The sequence below is a fragment of the Aotus nancymaae genome, unplaced genomic scaffold (genome assembly GCF_030222135.1).
Source record: "Aotus nancymaae isolate 86718 unplaced genomic scaffold, 86718_ANA_hifiasm-v0.15.2.pri h1tg000077l, whole genome shotgun sequence".
Classification (NCBI taxonomy): Eukaryota; Metazoa; Chordata; class Mammalia; order Primates; family Aotidae; genus Aotus; species Aotus nancymaae.
The window spans coordinates 19,385,489-19,400,451 of record NW_026988492.1 but is presented as its reverse complement, the minus strand read 5'-3'; the positions used below and the strand labels follow the sequence as shown (position 1 = coordinate 19,400,451).

General features: G+C 38.3%; 1 protein-coding gene across 1 annotated transcript in view; it reads left to right on the top strand.

Moving 5' to 3' along the window:
• Positions 1–9,791, top strand: part of HSPA14 (heat shock protein family A (Hsp70) member 14) — a 31,067-nt gene extending 21,276 nt beyond the window's left edge. Inside the window, exons 11-14 of the mRNA XM_012455984.2 lie at positions 5,258–5,470; positions 5,893–6,066; positions 8,645–8,715; positions 9,576–9,791. Of these exons, the coding sequence (XP_012311407.1) occupies positions 5,258–5,470; positions 5,893–6,066; positions 8,645–8,715; positions 9,576–9,654 (537 nt within the window). The 3' untranslated portion in view covers positions 9,655–9,791. The remainder of the gene's footprint in view (positions 1–5,257; positions 5,471–5,892; positions 6,067–8,644; positions 8,716–9,575) is intronic.
• Positions 9,792–14,963: the final 5,172 nt, after the last annotated feature.

Genomic DNA, 14,963 nt, shown 5'->3' with positions numbered 1-14,963 from the left:
TTCTGTGGTGTTTGCTACCTGGAATCCTATGCATCAAACCACCCTGCCTCTCTTCGGTTGTCTCAAACTTCATCGGCATTAAGACACCTCTTTCCAGCTTCCAAAATCTGTTGACATCTCAAACTCAAGATCTCGCTTCCATTTAGTTTGCCCTTCTATCTTTGTACCGTCTTAAATCCCTTTGTTGTCAGCTTAGTGGGCTTTGTGGAAGGGAGCTTAGATAAATGGATGTGGTTAATCCCTGCATTTTAACCAAGCTCCTGGGTTCTATAGCTGCAATTTTCATAGCTCCATAGCATTTCATTGCATTGGTGTACCGTCATTCATCACACTCATTCTGTATGTTGGATGTGTATGTTATACAACAGTCTTTGTGACTCAGTGGATGTCTTCCATTTCCTTAGGATAAAATTCAGGAGTAAGTCCTAGATTTTAAGACTTTTAGTATTTGTTAACAAATTGCTCACCAGAAAGCAGTTTACTTTCCGAGTGGATGTAAACCTTAATTGTTAACATTGCAATTTTAAAGTTCTCTTTGTTTACAGTTCTTTTTTTCAGAGAGCTTTAGAATTATTTTTTCAACTTAAAAATAAAATCTCATTTTTATTTTGACACAGTTGCATTAAGTCTATAAAATAACTTGGGATGATTTAATAACTTCATAGTATTTAGTTTCCTAATCACAAAGTTGGTATCTATTCGGATCTTCTTTAATACTTCCTTATGTGTTTTCTTAATCCCATAGCGCTCAGCAATAATTTAATAGTAAACATTATTGCTCTTGTGAATGAGATTTTTTATTACTTTAGTCTTCTAATTTGTTCTTGCTGATAAAGAGGTAGCTAGTGATTTTACTTATTTATCTTGCATTTTGTCACTTTGTAAACTGTTTGGATTACTGATTTTTAATGAATTTCTGAATTTCCTAGGCATATATTCAACCTTGTTTACTGATTAACCCACAGATATTATTGAGCACACCTATTCTATGCTAGGCAGATTCTAGACACCTGGGATACAGTAGTAAATATGGCAAAGTCTTTGCCTTCATAGAACAGACAATATAGTGAGGATATACAGGTAATAAGAAACATAAAATAATGTCCAATTGTAATAAATACTATGAAGAAAATTCAGCAGGATAAGATCCTAACTGGTGACAGAGGGTGATTTTTTTCAGGTCAGAGTCCCCTCTGAGGAGGTGGCTTTTGGTCAGAGTCCTGAATGAAGTGAAGTGACAGAACAAGCCATGTGAATATCTGTCATTGTATCAGGCAGAGGAGCAGCAGACAAGAGTGTGAGTGGTGCCTGAGGACCAGCAGGGAGGGTAACATGGGCCAAACTGAGTGAGCCAGGGAGAGGATGGGCAGAGGTGAGCTTGGCAAGGAAGCTAGGGCCCAGATCTCCGGAAGGAGCACTCAGGACTCAGTGTGAAGAGTTCACTGTAGATGGACTTATGGGTCTGGATTTGGGGAGAGGGGTCTGGGCTGAAGACATGTTTGTCCCTCATGTGCTCTTTAAAGCTGTGAAACTGGACAAGTGTACCTACGGGGGAAGTAGAGCCACAACAGAGAAGAGATCTCAGGACAGGATCTTGGGACAGTTGCAAGCCAGAAGGGCATCTGGCATAGGGGATTCCAGACCAGCCAGTGAGAAGGAAGAGAACCAGGAAGACAGGCAATAACATGTCCCTAAGGAAGGGAGAGAGCTGCTGGCCTGTGATGCCGGAGGTCTAGTATGGTGAGGCTTCACCTCCTTGAGGATTGACCCTTGGGCTTAGCCATGTTGAATGGCTGGTTAGAGCAATTGTAGGGGAGCTGTGGAGATAAATGCCTTACTGGAGCAGGTTTAATAGTGAATGGAAGGTGAGGTGTTGGAGACAAGTACAGTCAGCTCTCAAGTTGTGTTACAAGGACAACAGGAAAATGAGGTGGACTGGGGGTGCTGGGAGAAGGTATATCTGTAAGTGAGGAAACGTTTCTCTAATATGTGTCCCTTCTGTTTGAGACTGTCCAAAAAAAAATTTAAGTTCTGATCATAGCAATCAAATATAAAACAGAAGCCCAGGCTGGAATGCTGTGACTCAGTGTCACATCACTGCAACCTCTGTCTCCCAGGCTCAAGCGACCCTCCCGCCTCAGCCTCCTGAGTAGCCGGGACTACAGTTGCGTGCCTTTTTGGATTTTTTGTAGAGACAGGGTCTCTGTATGTTGCCCAGGCTGGTCTCAAATTCCTGGGCTCAAGCAATCCACCCACCTCAGCCTCCTAAGGTGCTGGAATTACAGGCATGAGCCACTGTGCCTGGCCAGAACTTAAATATTTTTATGAAAGCTGGACTTCCTTCTTTTGTTCCTTTTATTAGGGGAATACTGTTAGACTTTTACCAATAAACATTGATTACTGGTAGTTGGTTTGAAATAGATTTTATCATATTGAGAAAGCTCGCTCTTCCATTTCGTTCTTTCTTGATAGATTCTCTGTCATCTGTCATCCAGGCTGGAGTGTCATGGTGCAGTCATGCCTCACTGAAGCCTCAAACTCCTGGGCTCAGGTGATCTTCCCACCTCAGCCTGCCAAGTAGCTGGGACCACAGGTGCTTGCCACCACACCCACCTGGGCAGTTTTTGTACTTTTTGTGGAGACAGAATTTGACCGTGTTGCCCAGTTTGGTCTTGAACTCCTGGTTCAAGAGATCTGCCCACCTCAGCCTCCCAAAGTGCTGAGATTACAGGTGTGAGCCACTGTGCTTGGCCTTTTCTATTTTTAAGGGAGTTTTAATATAAAGTGAGTATTGTGTTTTTACATATGTATTTTTGGACACCAGTGAGATGTTACAGGTTTTTTTATATTTATCTTAAAGCTATATAATGAATTAATAATTTTCCAAATATGGGACTATTATTGTATGCCTAGGATATACCTTACTTGGTTATGAGGAGGTATTCTTTTATTGTTTTTCTGCAATAATATATAATTTTTATATTATTTATGCTAAGTGAGCATGAAAGGTTAGATGGACCATTTCAGGCTTCTCTACCTTACCTATATTGTCTGAACAAACTGACTCCTTTTAACATAAACACTGACAAGGGGAGCAGTCCTAGTTTTTGGTGGCATTGGTCTAAAGGAGTGCCTTAGCTGCTTGGCTCCAACTCATCCTCTCATCCCTGGATGAGGAGCTGTCAGTGGCCTCTTCAGGACCACTGATTATCAGTAGGTCCCAAGTTGCCTCTATAGGAGAATCAGAGGCATTTGATTCTCAGGCATCATCTGAACAAGGTGTCTATCATAAGCTGAGTTTAACAGTCTTATCCCCTAAGCTGGGTTTAGTTCTTTTCTGATGTTTCCTCTCCCCACCTCCCTTCTTGTATCCACAGAGCATGACTTGCTCTTAATAACCTCTTCTAAGGTTTTGACATTATAAGCAGAGACAACAGTGTCTGCTGCTTCTCCCCCTCCTCTTTTTTGCCCTCTCTGCCTCTCTCACTCTAATCCCCTTGAACAACTCCTGAGATGCACTCAAAGAAATAGGGAAGTTAATCCATTTTGACTCAGGTGTTGAACTAACTTAGAAGGCCTTATCGATGAGACATCTCAGGAAGTAATTAAGGTTAATTGGAGTTATGGGGTGGGCTCTGATTCAATAGAATTATTGTCATGAGAAGAGAGCAGGCTTTTGCCACCCTCCCTCCCCCTCCCACCAAAATGAAACAAAAAAGAGGTCGTGTAAGGACACATTGAGATGGTGGCTACCTACAAGCCACGAAAAGAGACCTCAGAATGAAACCTACCTTGCTGGCATCTTAATTTTGGATTTCCCAGACAAAGTTGGCTGGGTGTGGTGGCACACACCCGTAGTTTCAGCTACTCGGAAGACTGAAGCAAGAGGATCACTGGAGCATCACTGGAGCCCAGGAGTTTGAGGCTGCAGTGATCTATGATCGCACCACTGCATCTCCAGCCCGAGTGACAGGGCAAGACTCTATCTCCAAAAAAAAAGTCAGTATTTTCCACAGTTGGTTTTTTTGTTTTGTTTTGTTTGTTTTTTGGATAGCACCACTTACTGTTTATTAATAAAGCTTTTTGATGTTAAATATGAGAAATTTGATACAAAAAATTAGCTGGGCACGGTGGCGCGTGCCTGTAATCCCAGCTACTCAGGAGGCTGAGGCAGGAGAATTGCCTGAACCCAGGAGGCGGAGGTTGCGGTGAGCCGAGATCGCGCCATTGCACTCCAGCCTGGGTAACAAGAGCGAAACTCCGTCTCAAAAAAAAAAAAAAAAAAAAATGAGAAATTTGAAAAGGCATATTCTGCATTTTTATTCTCCTGGTATTTACCTGGGATCATAAAAGTTTAGAGATTTCTCTTTTTGCTTACCTCCAAAGGGATCTTTTGAAGATCCTTGGCAAGGAAAACCTTTTTTTTAAAAAAATATATCCTTCAGCTGATGTTCCTCATGCTCGCGCCTGGAGATTAATAGAGTATCCCTCCTTACTTCATACTGATTGTGAAAGAGGCCTAGCTTTCATCAGTTGGTCCTCTGCTCTGCTTTAGTGAGCTTTGATCATAAAGCCTGAAATAGGAAGTGTCTATTGATTTCCCTTCTTAGGTTATGTATCCATTCATTATTCTGAATGCCCATGGACTCATAAGTGTTCAACAGGGATCAAGGAGGAACTTAAGGGATCTGTAATTTAAGGGAGCAATTTTATATGAAGTTGTTCAGACAAGAGATTGAATCAGATGGTACCAGCAGCGTAAAATGCAGTTTTATAAAAATCTCCTTTTCCTAAAGAAACTTAAAATACTCGTTTATGGTAAAGGCAAAGAAGTTTATGACATAGTTTTCACTAAGAGAGAATAGCAATTATTTGTCACAAAAAATGCTTTAAGATTCAAACTTTAAAAAAACTTGGACAGTACAAAATATTGATATATTTTCTATTCAAGTGACTATTTGTGGTTAAGCCTCTTATGCACAGTATTATGAACGACATATGTAGCTATACTGTATTTTCTAATAAGTGCTGAGATTTCCTCATTTTAAATTTTACTGTGAGTAAAAAAATGTTAAATATGTAGAATATGTTAAATATGGATGTTTATAGGTTAAGTATAACATAACATGTTAATACATAGGACTTTTTTTGAATTTTATCATTACACATGATGAAGATGACTCAGCCTATTACACTTAATTTTGAGATACAGTATTCTTCTAAAAATAAACAACTGAAAATTATTTTTATTCTCTAGGTTGTCCTTTGTGGAGGGTCTTCTCGAATCCCAAAGCTACAGCAACTGATTAAAGATCTTTTCCCAGCTGTTGAGCTTCTGAATTCTATCCCTCCTGATGAAGTGATCCCTATTGGTGCAGCTATAGAAGCTGGAATTCTTATTGGGAAAGAAAACCTATTGGTGGAAGACTCTCTTATGATAGAGTGTTCAGCTAGAGATATTTTAGTTAAGGTATGTAGCTTTTCTATACTTTCCATAAAAATAGTGCAAATTAATTGCTGTAAGTTTTTATACATACCATGATGTTACAATAAACCATTTTCTGTATACTGGCAGAGGTTTTAAATTTAGGTTTATAATCCTACTTTAAATGAATGTCATATATTCTTTTAGTTAATATTTCTCTAACATGTTAGTGTTTTAGGAAAATAAAAGTTGGCTATAATATGAATTATAAGCTAATATAGATAGAGATATGTTTTAATATGTTTTTAAATAAAGTGGAGTGGAATTAAGGATTATTTCTATTTTCTTCTCTTTGCCTAGTGTCCTGATTATCAATAAGGAATATATATCTCATTTACAATGGGAAGATCTTTTTCAGTTGTAAAGATAAATACCAAAGGCTATGCACCTTGTTTCCTGCTAATTAGGGTGTGGACGAATCAGGAGCCAGTAGATTCACAGTGCTGTTTCCATCGGGGACTCCTTTGCCAGCTCGAAGGCAACACACATTGCAAGCCCCTGGAAGCATATCTTCAGTGTGCCTTGAACTCTATGAGTCTCATGGGAAGAACTCTGCCAAAGAGGAAATCAAGTTTGCACAGGTGAATACATAAAGTTATACACATTAAACTGTACAACTTTTCTTTCTGGATTAAATTCAGTTTAATATCTTATTACAAAATGTATATATAGAAAGGACACCTAATACGTTTTTATGACAGATTTTATGAAGGCCAGTTTATGAAAATGAGCTTCTGTCTACTCATTTTTGAAAGAGGGAAGAAATAGGCATTTTTAATTTGAAAGAGTTCTGGGTATTTAGACTGCTTCTCTGATGTGCTCCTGGCCCACCTTGGAGTTAGGTAAGTGGAAGGGGAAAATTATATTTTTTGGTTTATGCTAAATGCATACTCTTGTGTGCATTTTACAGATGATTAAGAAGTTGGCCTGTCAGGCAGATCACAAGGTCAGAAGTTCGAGATAAGCCTGGCTAACATAGTGAAACCCCCTCTCTACTAAAAATACAAAAAAAATTAGCCGGGGGTGATGTCTGGCACCTGTAGTCCCAGCTACTCAGGAGGATGAGGCAGGAGAATCGCTTGAACCTAGGAGGCGGAGGTTGCAGTGAGCCAAGATCGCTGCACTCCAGCCTGGGCGACAGAGTGAGACCTTGTCTCAAAAAAAAAAAGAAGTTGGCCTGTGATAGCATATACCCTTTATTTTTTGGTCAAGCTAGGGTTTCTTACCAGGTTGGTTTCATTTCTGAGCCCATGACATGTTCTTTCCATTGTGCCATGCTGCCTCTGAGACAAGATAGGTTTGCTTTTTTTAAAATGCCTCATGCATATTTCATACTATATGATCCTCTGTATGCTTTACAGAGAGTGAGGTAGAGCTATGTTATTTACTTAGAAACATGTCTGAGAAATGCAATTGCATTAAAATAGACACACACACGGACTGCAGAACAGTATTTATATCTGGGAGCATGAGTGCGTGTGAGGAGGTAGTGTTTGAGTAGCAGTACATTTTCAGAAATCCATGCATTTATACAGAAAATATCTATAGATGCTTAAACCATATTCCAGAAACTTGATAGTAGGTAAATAAGTTAGTAGGTACCAAGAGGGTTTTTTTGACTTTTGACACTTAACACTGAATTTTTTACAAAAAGCAGAGGCCATGCGCATGAATTACTTTTATAGTAAAAATTAAATACAGGTAACAAGAATGTATAGTATTGTTTTTAAATATATATATATATATATATATATATATATATGCATATTCAGAGAAGTCCAGAAGCAGACTAAATGCCTAGTTTTTTTGGAGGAAGACAGGGTGTTTATTAAGTGATGAGGTTGTGTGTGTGTGTGTGTGTGTGTGTGTGTGTGTGTGTGTGTAAAGAGATACTTATTCTTAGCTCACACATTTATTTTATTTTTCTGTTGTTTTTGAGATGGTGTCTGTCTCTGTCACCCAGCCAGAGTGCAGTGGTGTGATTTCAGTTCAGTGCAACCTCTACCTCCCAGGTTCAAGCGATTCCTCTGCCTCAGTCTCCTGAGTAGCTGGGACTACAGGCGTGCACAAACACGCCTGGCTAATATTTGTATTTTTAATGGAGACAGGGTTTCACTATGTTGACTAGGCTGATCTTGAACTCTTGACCTCAGGTGATCCGCCTGCCTCAGCCTTCCAAACTGCTGGGATTACAGGCATGAGCAACTGTACCTAGCCACATATTTATTTTCTAAATCCAACAAAAGAATAATGAAAACACACACATGCATAACATGCCTGGGCTGCACCTCAGACTTAACAACTTGGAATCTATTAGTAAAGTTTTAAAAGCGCTTCCAGATGAATTGGTCTATGTGTGTCTAGGAACCTTCCCATGCGTCAAGTTTTTGAACTCAGATAGCAGTCCTAGTATTTCCTTAGCTGTTCTCTCACACTTCCTTTACCTTTCATCTTCACATCCTCGCTGAGATTCCACAGCTGCTGCAACTATATCCTAATTTAAAGATGCCAGGAGGAGAGTTAGTCTTGTAACACTGAATTTGGAAGAGAATCTTTCAGAGTTCCCATCTGTTCAAACCTTATTTTACAAATGAGTAAAACAAGGTACATAGTAACTTACCTAAGGTCATTAAACTGGATCTTGGTAGAGCCTAAAAAAATCACTGCAGAACTTCAAATCTGGTTTCTTGATATTCCATTCTTTAGGAAACTGAGGAATTTTATAATAAATTCATTACCATCTATTACTTACAAATCTTAGTTGTACAAAAGAGTTTGCCATGTTCTTTTAAGCAGGTGGTTTTCCAAGTGTATTCGAAGTGCTTGATTTTTTTTTTTAAGGATGTATAGAAGGCTTGCCAAATTACAATTTGCGTGTTATTGGGAATGGCTTACTTAACAGAAAAGAAAAATAGCCTCTATTTTCTGAGACTTATAGTACATCTTAGAAACAATCATTTTAATTTAGGACATGACATTTACAAAGCTTCACTCCTGTTTTCTGAATTCTGTTTAAGTGGTAGGCAAATTGAAAACTGCCCTATTTTTAAAAGTTTGTTTCAGTGATAAATAAGCTTTGATCTTTTGCAATAATTGATACATCAGTTCATTTATATGTCAGAATGCTGAGTTCTCTTTATATTATTTTTGCATAAACAGGTTGTACTCCAGGATTTAGATAAAAAAGAAAGTGGATTACGTGATATATTAGCTGTTCTTACTATGAAAAGGTAAAAGATTAAACTTCTGTTGTTAAGAAAATTCAATTCTATACTTGACCATTTTTTGAGTTTGCTGATTTTTTTTACTCGTTGTCATTCTAGAAAAAAAACATTAAAAAACCTATAGAGGGTTTTTATCAGTGAATTACATTTTTTTGCCCCCAAAATTACTATATTTTACAAAGAAAAGTGTATCTCAAATCATTTGCTTTTTGAGTATTTTAGGAACTCTTTGACTGTCATCAACCTAAGAAAATGATCTGTGTTAATTTGAGATGTAATTTATCAATTTCTAGTGTAATTTTCTAAGGTTTATATTACTGTTACTATTTGTCCTATGAAAGGGTAAGTTTATTTCTTTATTGCCACAGAAAATCTCTAAGAAAAAAACTTACTAATTAAATTCAGCTATTGCCATTTTCCTAACCACAAGCTATCCGTACCACTGTGTATTATGAGTAAATCCTTTCCAAATTAACCTTAAAAGACAACTTATTCCATCAACGATACTAAGGAAGAATATATAATTCATCAGGGTGAGTTTGCCTTGACCTAGACTTGAAAATAGCATAATGCATCTTGAGCTTGTATAAAGTCTCAAACTTAAGATGTTTATCATCATGGGTTTTCAAGAAATATAACCATGATTCTTAGTAGTCTGGAAGGAAGTTCCTAAAAACAACTAGTTAAATATATGACTCTTACTAAATTTAAAGACACTGAGATTGTGTTTATTCTTTACCTTAATACCCTTCTTTTAAAAACTAAAATTAACCCTTGTTTACTGAAAGCCTGCAAGTAACTTGTTACACACTTTATGTTTTTATAAAATGAGCTTATGAAATGTTCTTTACTTTTTATCTGTTTAGGGATGGATCTTTATATGTGACATGCACAGATCAAGAAACTGGAAAATGTGAAGCAATCTCTATTGAGGTAGCATCTTAGTGTTTTAGAGAAACTAAGAATTTCTAAAAATGAGAATATCAACATTTGGTTTTGTGTATAAGTGGTGTTTGTATTAAAACGCTTTTTTTTCAATGAACTGTATAAACTGTTTTTATTAAACTACAATATATCAGTAAGTGTTGCAACCCTTGTTTGTTTTTGATGTACAATAACCTCTTATTACTGGTAAATATAAGAAAGGTTTTTTATCATGAAGCTGTTTAGAATTAAATTGAGTTGGTTGAAGGAATTTTCTATAACATCTAATTTTAAAAAGCCTTCTGATGATTCTTGTTAGATAACCAAGAGAACAATTAAAAGCCCTTGACATTAATTGAAAAAAATTGCAGGACCATATACAAAGTAAATGTCTTTTTGTGTTTGTTTTTTTTTTAGAGACAGGATCTCGCACTGCCACCCAGCCTCAAGTGCAGTGGTGAGATCATACCTCACAGCAGCCTCAAACTGCTGGGCTCAAGCAGTCTTCCTGCATTAGCCTCCCATGTAGCTGGGACTACAGGTGTGCACCACCACACCTGGCTAATTTTTTTTTTTTTTTTTTTGGAGGGTCAGGTCTTGCTATGTTTCCCAGGATGGTCTCAAACTGCTGGCCTCAAGTGATCTTCCCGCCTTAGCCTCCCAAAGTGCTGGGATCACAGGCATGAGCCACAGCCATTTTTTTAAATAAACTGATAAATTCAACAACTGGGAGAGAGACGTTTACTTTTTACAGTTTTATTTGGTTTCTTTATTTTCCTCCAACAAACATGTTTTTCTTTTGAAATTAAAAGATCTCTTTAGGGCCAGACATGGTGGCTCACACCTGTAATTCCAGCACTTTGGGAGGCAGAGACGGGTGGATCACTTGAGGCCAGGAGTTCCAGAGCAGCCTGACCAATGTGGTGAAACCCCATCTCTACTAAAAATACATAAAATTAGTTGGGCATGGTGGTGTGTGCATGTAGTCCCAGCTACTTGGGAGGCTGAATCACTTGAACCTGTGAGGCAGAAAGTTGCAGTGAGCCGAGATCATGCCACTGCATCCAGCCTGGGCAGCAGAGTAAAACCCCCTCTCAAAAAAAAAAAAAAAAAAAAACTCTTTAGTTTGAAGAGAAGGCTAGCCACATTCTGTTTACCAGAGAACATTCACTAGAGCCCTGAGATTCTCAGTGGGTTCCAATAAAAAACTTATTCTCTAAATAAAGCAAGAGAACTGATCTACCCACATTGGGGGAATAACTGGAAGGTGGGCAGTGTACAGATCTAGGTTGGATTTAGGGAAGGAAAGGAATAGCACTACTGACTTTATTGGTCAGCTTTGCATGTTTGTTTGGTTGTTTTCCCCAGACTTAACAAATTTGAAATTGTCATCAATAAATCCTCTACTGCCCAATGAAATTCTTGCACATTTTTTCATATCCTCAGGTGACAAGTGGTTTCATGTGTGAATTTTTGAAAGATTTGCCGCAAAATTTTCTAGGGTTTTTTTATTTTTCAAGGTGCAACTAGCTTTAAATATGTATTGTTAAATTAAATATGTATATATTTAAATAATGTGGGGAAAGTAGTCAAGTAATTAAAGTATTATATAAATATGCAAGACAAGTTTTGAAGAAGTAATTTTATTTTAGAAGTGTCAATAATCCACTTCAGGGGTAAAATTTTTTATATAAAAGGCCAGACAGTAAATGTATACATATTTAAACACTTTTACCAGCAAAAGTTTATTTCAAATTATAATTCTGCCTATTTACATCTGATATGTATTTTTATATTTGGCTCAAGAACAGAGCCAAATATAAATTAGGAAGAAATACTTATAATGTGAAAGCCTCAGAACGTGTCTTAGTTTGGACCGCTATAATAAAGTACCACAGTCTGGATGACTTGTAAACATCAAAAATATGTCGTAGTTCTGGACGCTGGAAGTTAGATCGGGAACTAGCATGGCTGGGTTCTGGTGAGGGCTCCCTTCTGGGTTGCCAGCTATCCTCATATCCTCACATGGAGGACAGGGCGAGAGAGCTCTGACGGGTCCCTCTTATAAGAGTGCTAATCCCATATGTGCGGGCTCCACTTTCATGACCTAATCACCTCTTGATACCATAACCTTGGGAGTGAGGATTTCGACGCTGGAATTTCTCAGAGATGTAAACGTTCAGTCCTTAACAGGAGGCCACAAAATATTCATCACAAATTGAAAGCTTTTATATGTATAAAAATTATTAAAAGTATCAAAGCATAAAAGTTCTATGGGAAAAATCACAATATCTAAAGTGATAATGAGTGACCATGTAACATAATACTGTTATTTGCTTTAATTCATTATCTCATTTTAAAATTTTGATCTCACCACGACTCCATGAGTAGTTGTATTATTGTAGAGAGTAATGTGGAATGTGTTATTTCTGTTTTCCAGGTAATAGATTCAGAGCAGTTAAATAAAGTATTCAAGGTCTCACGGTAAATAATTGGTGGATTTTGAAGTAACATTTAGATGCTTATTTTGCAAATTTAATTTTTCTTGACTGCTCACTATTCTAAGCCTATTACATGCATTATTTCATTTAAATTCACATTTTTAATCTAGTGTCCATTCTATTCTCTGCCTCTCAGAAGAGATCGTTTATTTCCGTAGAAGAGGAGACACTCAAGAAATCATGTGGTCTCTGTGAAGACAATACTGGCAAAGGGTCATGATTCTCTACTTTTCTCTTGAGGACCCTGGTGTATGTGTCTCTTAGTGGCTTTTTATTTCTTTCCCCATTTATAGCCAGGATTTCCTGGGACTCCTTTATCGTCTTAAAAATAACATGTTGAGAACCCATAGAGCTTTTGTTTGTTATATATAAAATGTAGTTATATGATAGTTACCTTATGGTAATTAAAACCAATTTTAAACTAATTTATTTTTAACAAAAATGTTAACATGAATACAGTTTTATGAGAAATAACTTTTCTAAGACAAAAGTTTAGTGGCAAGGGTGATATTTGGGTTTGTTTTTGTTTTTTATCTTGAGACAGGGTCTTGCTCTGTTGCCCAGGCTAGAATGTAGTGGTTTGAGCATCGCTCACTGCAACCTCAAACTCCTGGGCTCAAGTGATCCTCCCACCTCAGCTTCCTGAGTAGCTGGGACCACAGGCATGTGCCACAATGCCCAGCTAATTTTTTATTAGTGTTGCCCTGGCTAATCTCAAGCAGTTCTCCTGCCTTAGCCTCCCAAAGCGCCAAGATTATATGTGAGAGCCACTGTACCTGGCAAAAGCAGTATTTTGTATTTTTTCAAATCTATTTTTTTTTTCACAAAGACTTTTTATTTGCCACTATTATAAGTCTGAACTTTGAACAGATTCTTGGACTGGTGGTTCATATCCATCAGCTTGTTCAACTTTAGCACCTGTCTCATTCCCAGTGGCTTTTCCAGAACTACTGCCTTCACCATGAAGCTCCATGAGTTTTCCCAATTCAAACTTGGGCTTCTTCAGCATTTTTACTTTTCTAATGAAGACATCATGGAGAGGATAAATAGATTGGCAAGCCTTTTCTATATCTTTTCCAATGCTGTCTGGAATCCTCATTTAACCTGCATAAATCCTCCTGTAAGATAAGCTATTATCTTCCTTTCACACCGAAAGGATAGATGATCTGAATTACACAGCTAGCTAGTGGCAACGTTAGTAGAGTCTTCTGAGTCCAAGCCTTACGCTTTTTCCATTATACCCTCTTATTTAACTGTATATTGCTTTAATGTCTAGCTTAATAGAGGATAACTATGTTTTGGTACCTGCTTCTTCATTCAATATGTTGCAATATCCAAATTGTGTAACCTCTGGAAAAATCCCCTGTGTACTTACGAGTGAAGGAAGGCAGAGAACATGTTGGTCTGAAAATAGTTTTGTGCTCATAAGCCCTCTGAAGGGTCTTGAGGTCCCCATACCATAGTTTGAGAATTGCTGCTCTATATAGTAAACACAGTGATGAATGTTGAAGAGACAGGGCCTAACCTATGCCCTGGAATGGTTGGGATTCAAGACGAGAAACAAAGGAAACACTGGATTTACAAAATAGTGTGATACATTCATTACATTAGTTTTAATTGAAACTAATCAAGACCAAAAAAACAAAAACCAGACAAGATAATTGGAAATTTTGATAAATGCTTTTTAAGGATGCAAAGTAGGGCTAAAGAATGAGGTAACATGTGAGGCCTCTGTCAATAGGTGGCGTTTGAGCTGAGACCTAAGTGATCTGAGTTAACCATGTGAGAAGAGGACGGAGCCTGTCCTTTGAACCAGAAAGTAATTTACAGCTGCCTTTGGTGATTTGCTTTATCTGCTGCTCCTCTCACGAGGAAGTCAGCTCCACGAGGAAGACGAGGACTGGATCTTTTGTCTTTCTTGTCCACTGCTATATTCCCAGCACCTGTCAGGTGCCTGGCAGTAAAAGATTTCTGGACGAGTGGGGCGGGGTAAAGGCTTGGAGAATAATGAGTAAAGGGGGAGAGTGGCACAAAGTGAGGTTAAAGAGACAGGGTTCACATCACAGAAGGCCCTGCCGTCCATCTGGAGGTTTGATTTTTATTCTGAGTGTGCTGGGAAGTATTTAAAATGGAAGAAAGGCATGTTCCACTTAAGTTTTAGGGCATTTTCTTCAGTTGCATAGAAAAATGGATTGAATTGGAGCAGTGGTGGAGTGAAGACAGTTCAGCTGTTGTAGGACCTCAATCGAGCAATGATGGCCTGGACTAAGGTAATAAAAGTAGAGACAGAGGGCAGAGGGCAATATTGTATAATTCAGCTGGGTGTGCTGGCGCATGCCCATAACCCCAACTATTCCAAGGTGTACTTTGGAGAAAGCATGCACAGGACTTGCTAATGTAATTAATTTGGAGAACGAGGAGTAGGTGGATCAAGATGACACACAGATTTTCTTAAATACCTGAGTAGACTGTGGTGCCAAGATACTGAGATGAAAAACCTGAGGGCACTGGAGCAGAGGGGATGAGGTCTGGAGGCAAAAATCAAGGGTACTTTTCTGTGTTTAATTTGAGATATTTGTGCAACGCCTAAGGGAATAGGCGCTGTGGATATTCTAGCCTGGAATTCAGGGCAGAGGCCAAGGCTGGAGACACAAAGGAGTGTGTCAAGATGATATTGAAATCCATGGGAAGTGAAGCAGTCACACAGGGAGAGGCCAGAAAAGAAAGGCAGCCCCTGGGCTACCGTCCCTTCCTTGAGGAACCCAGGTTGGACTGAGGAAAAGACGCCAAAAAGGGATTCAAGAGTGGACACTGAGTAGCGATGGGCGC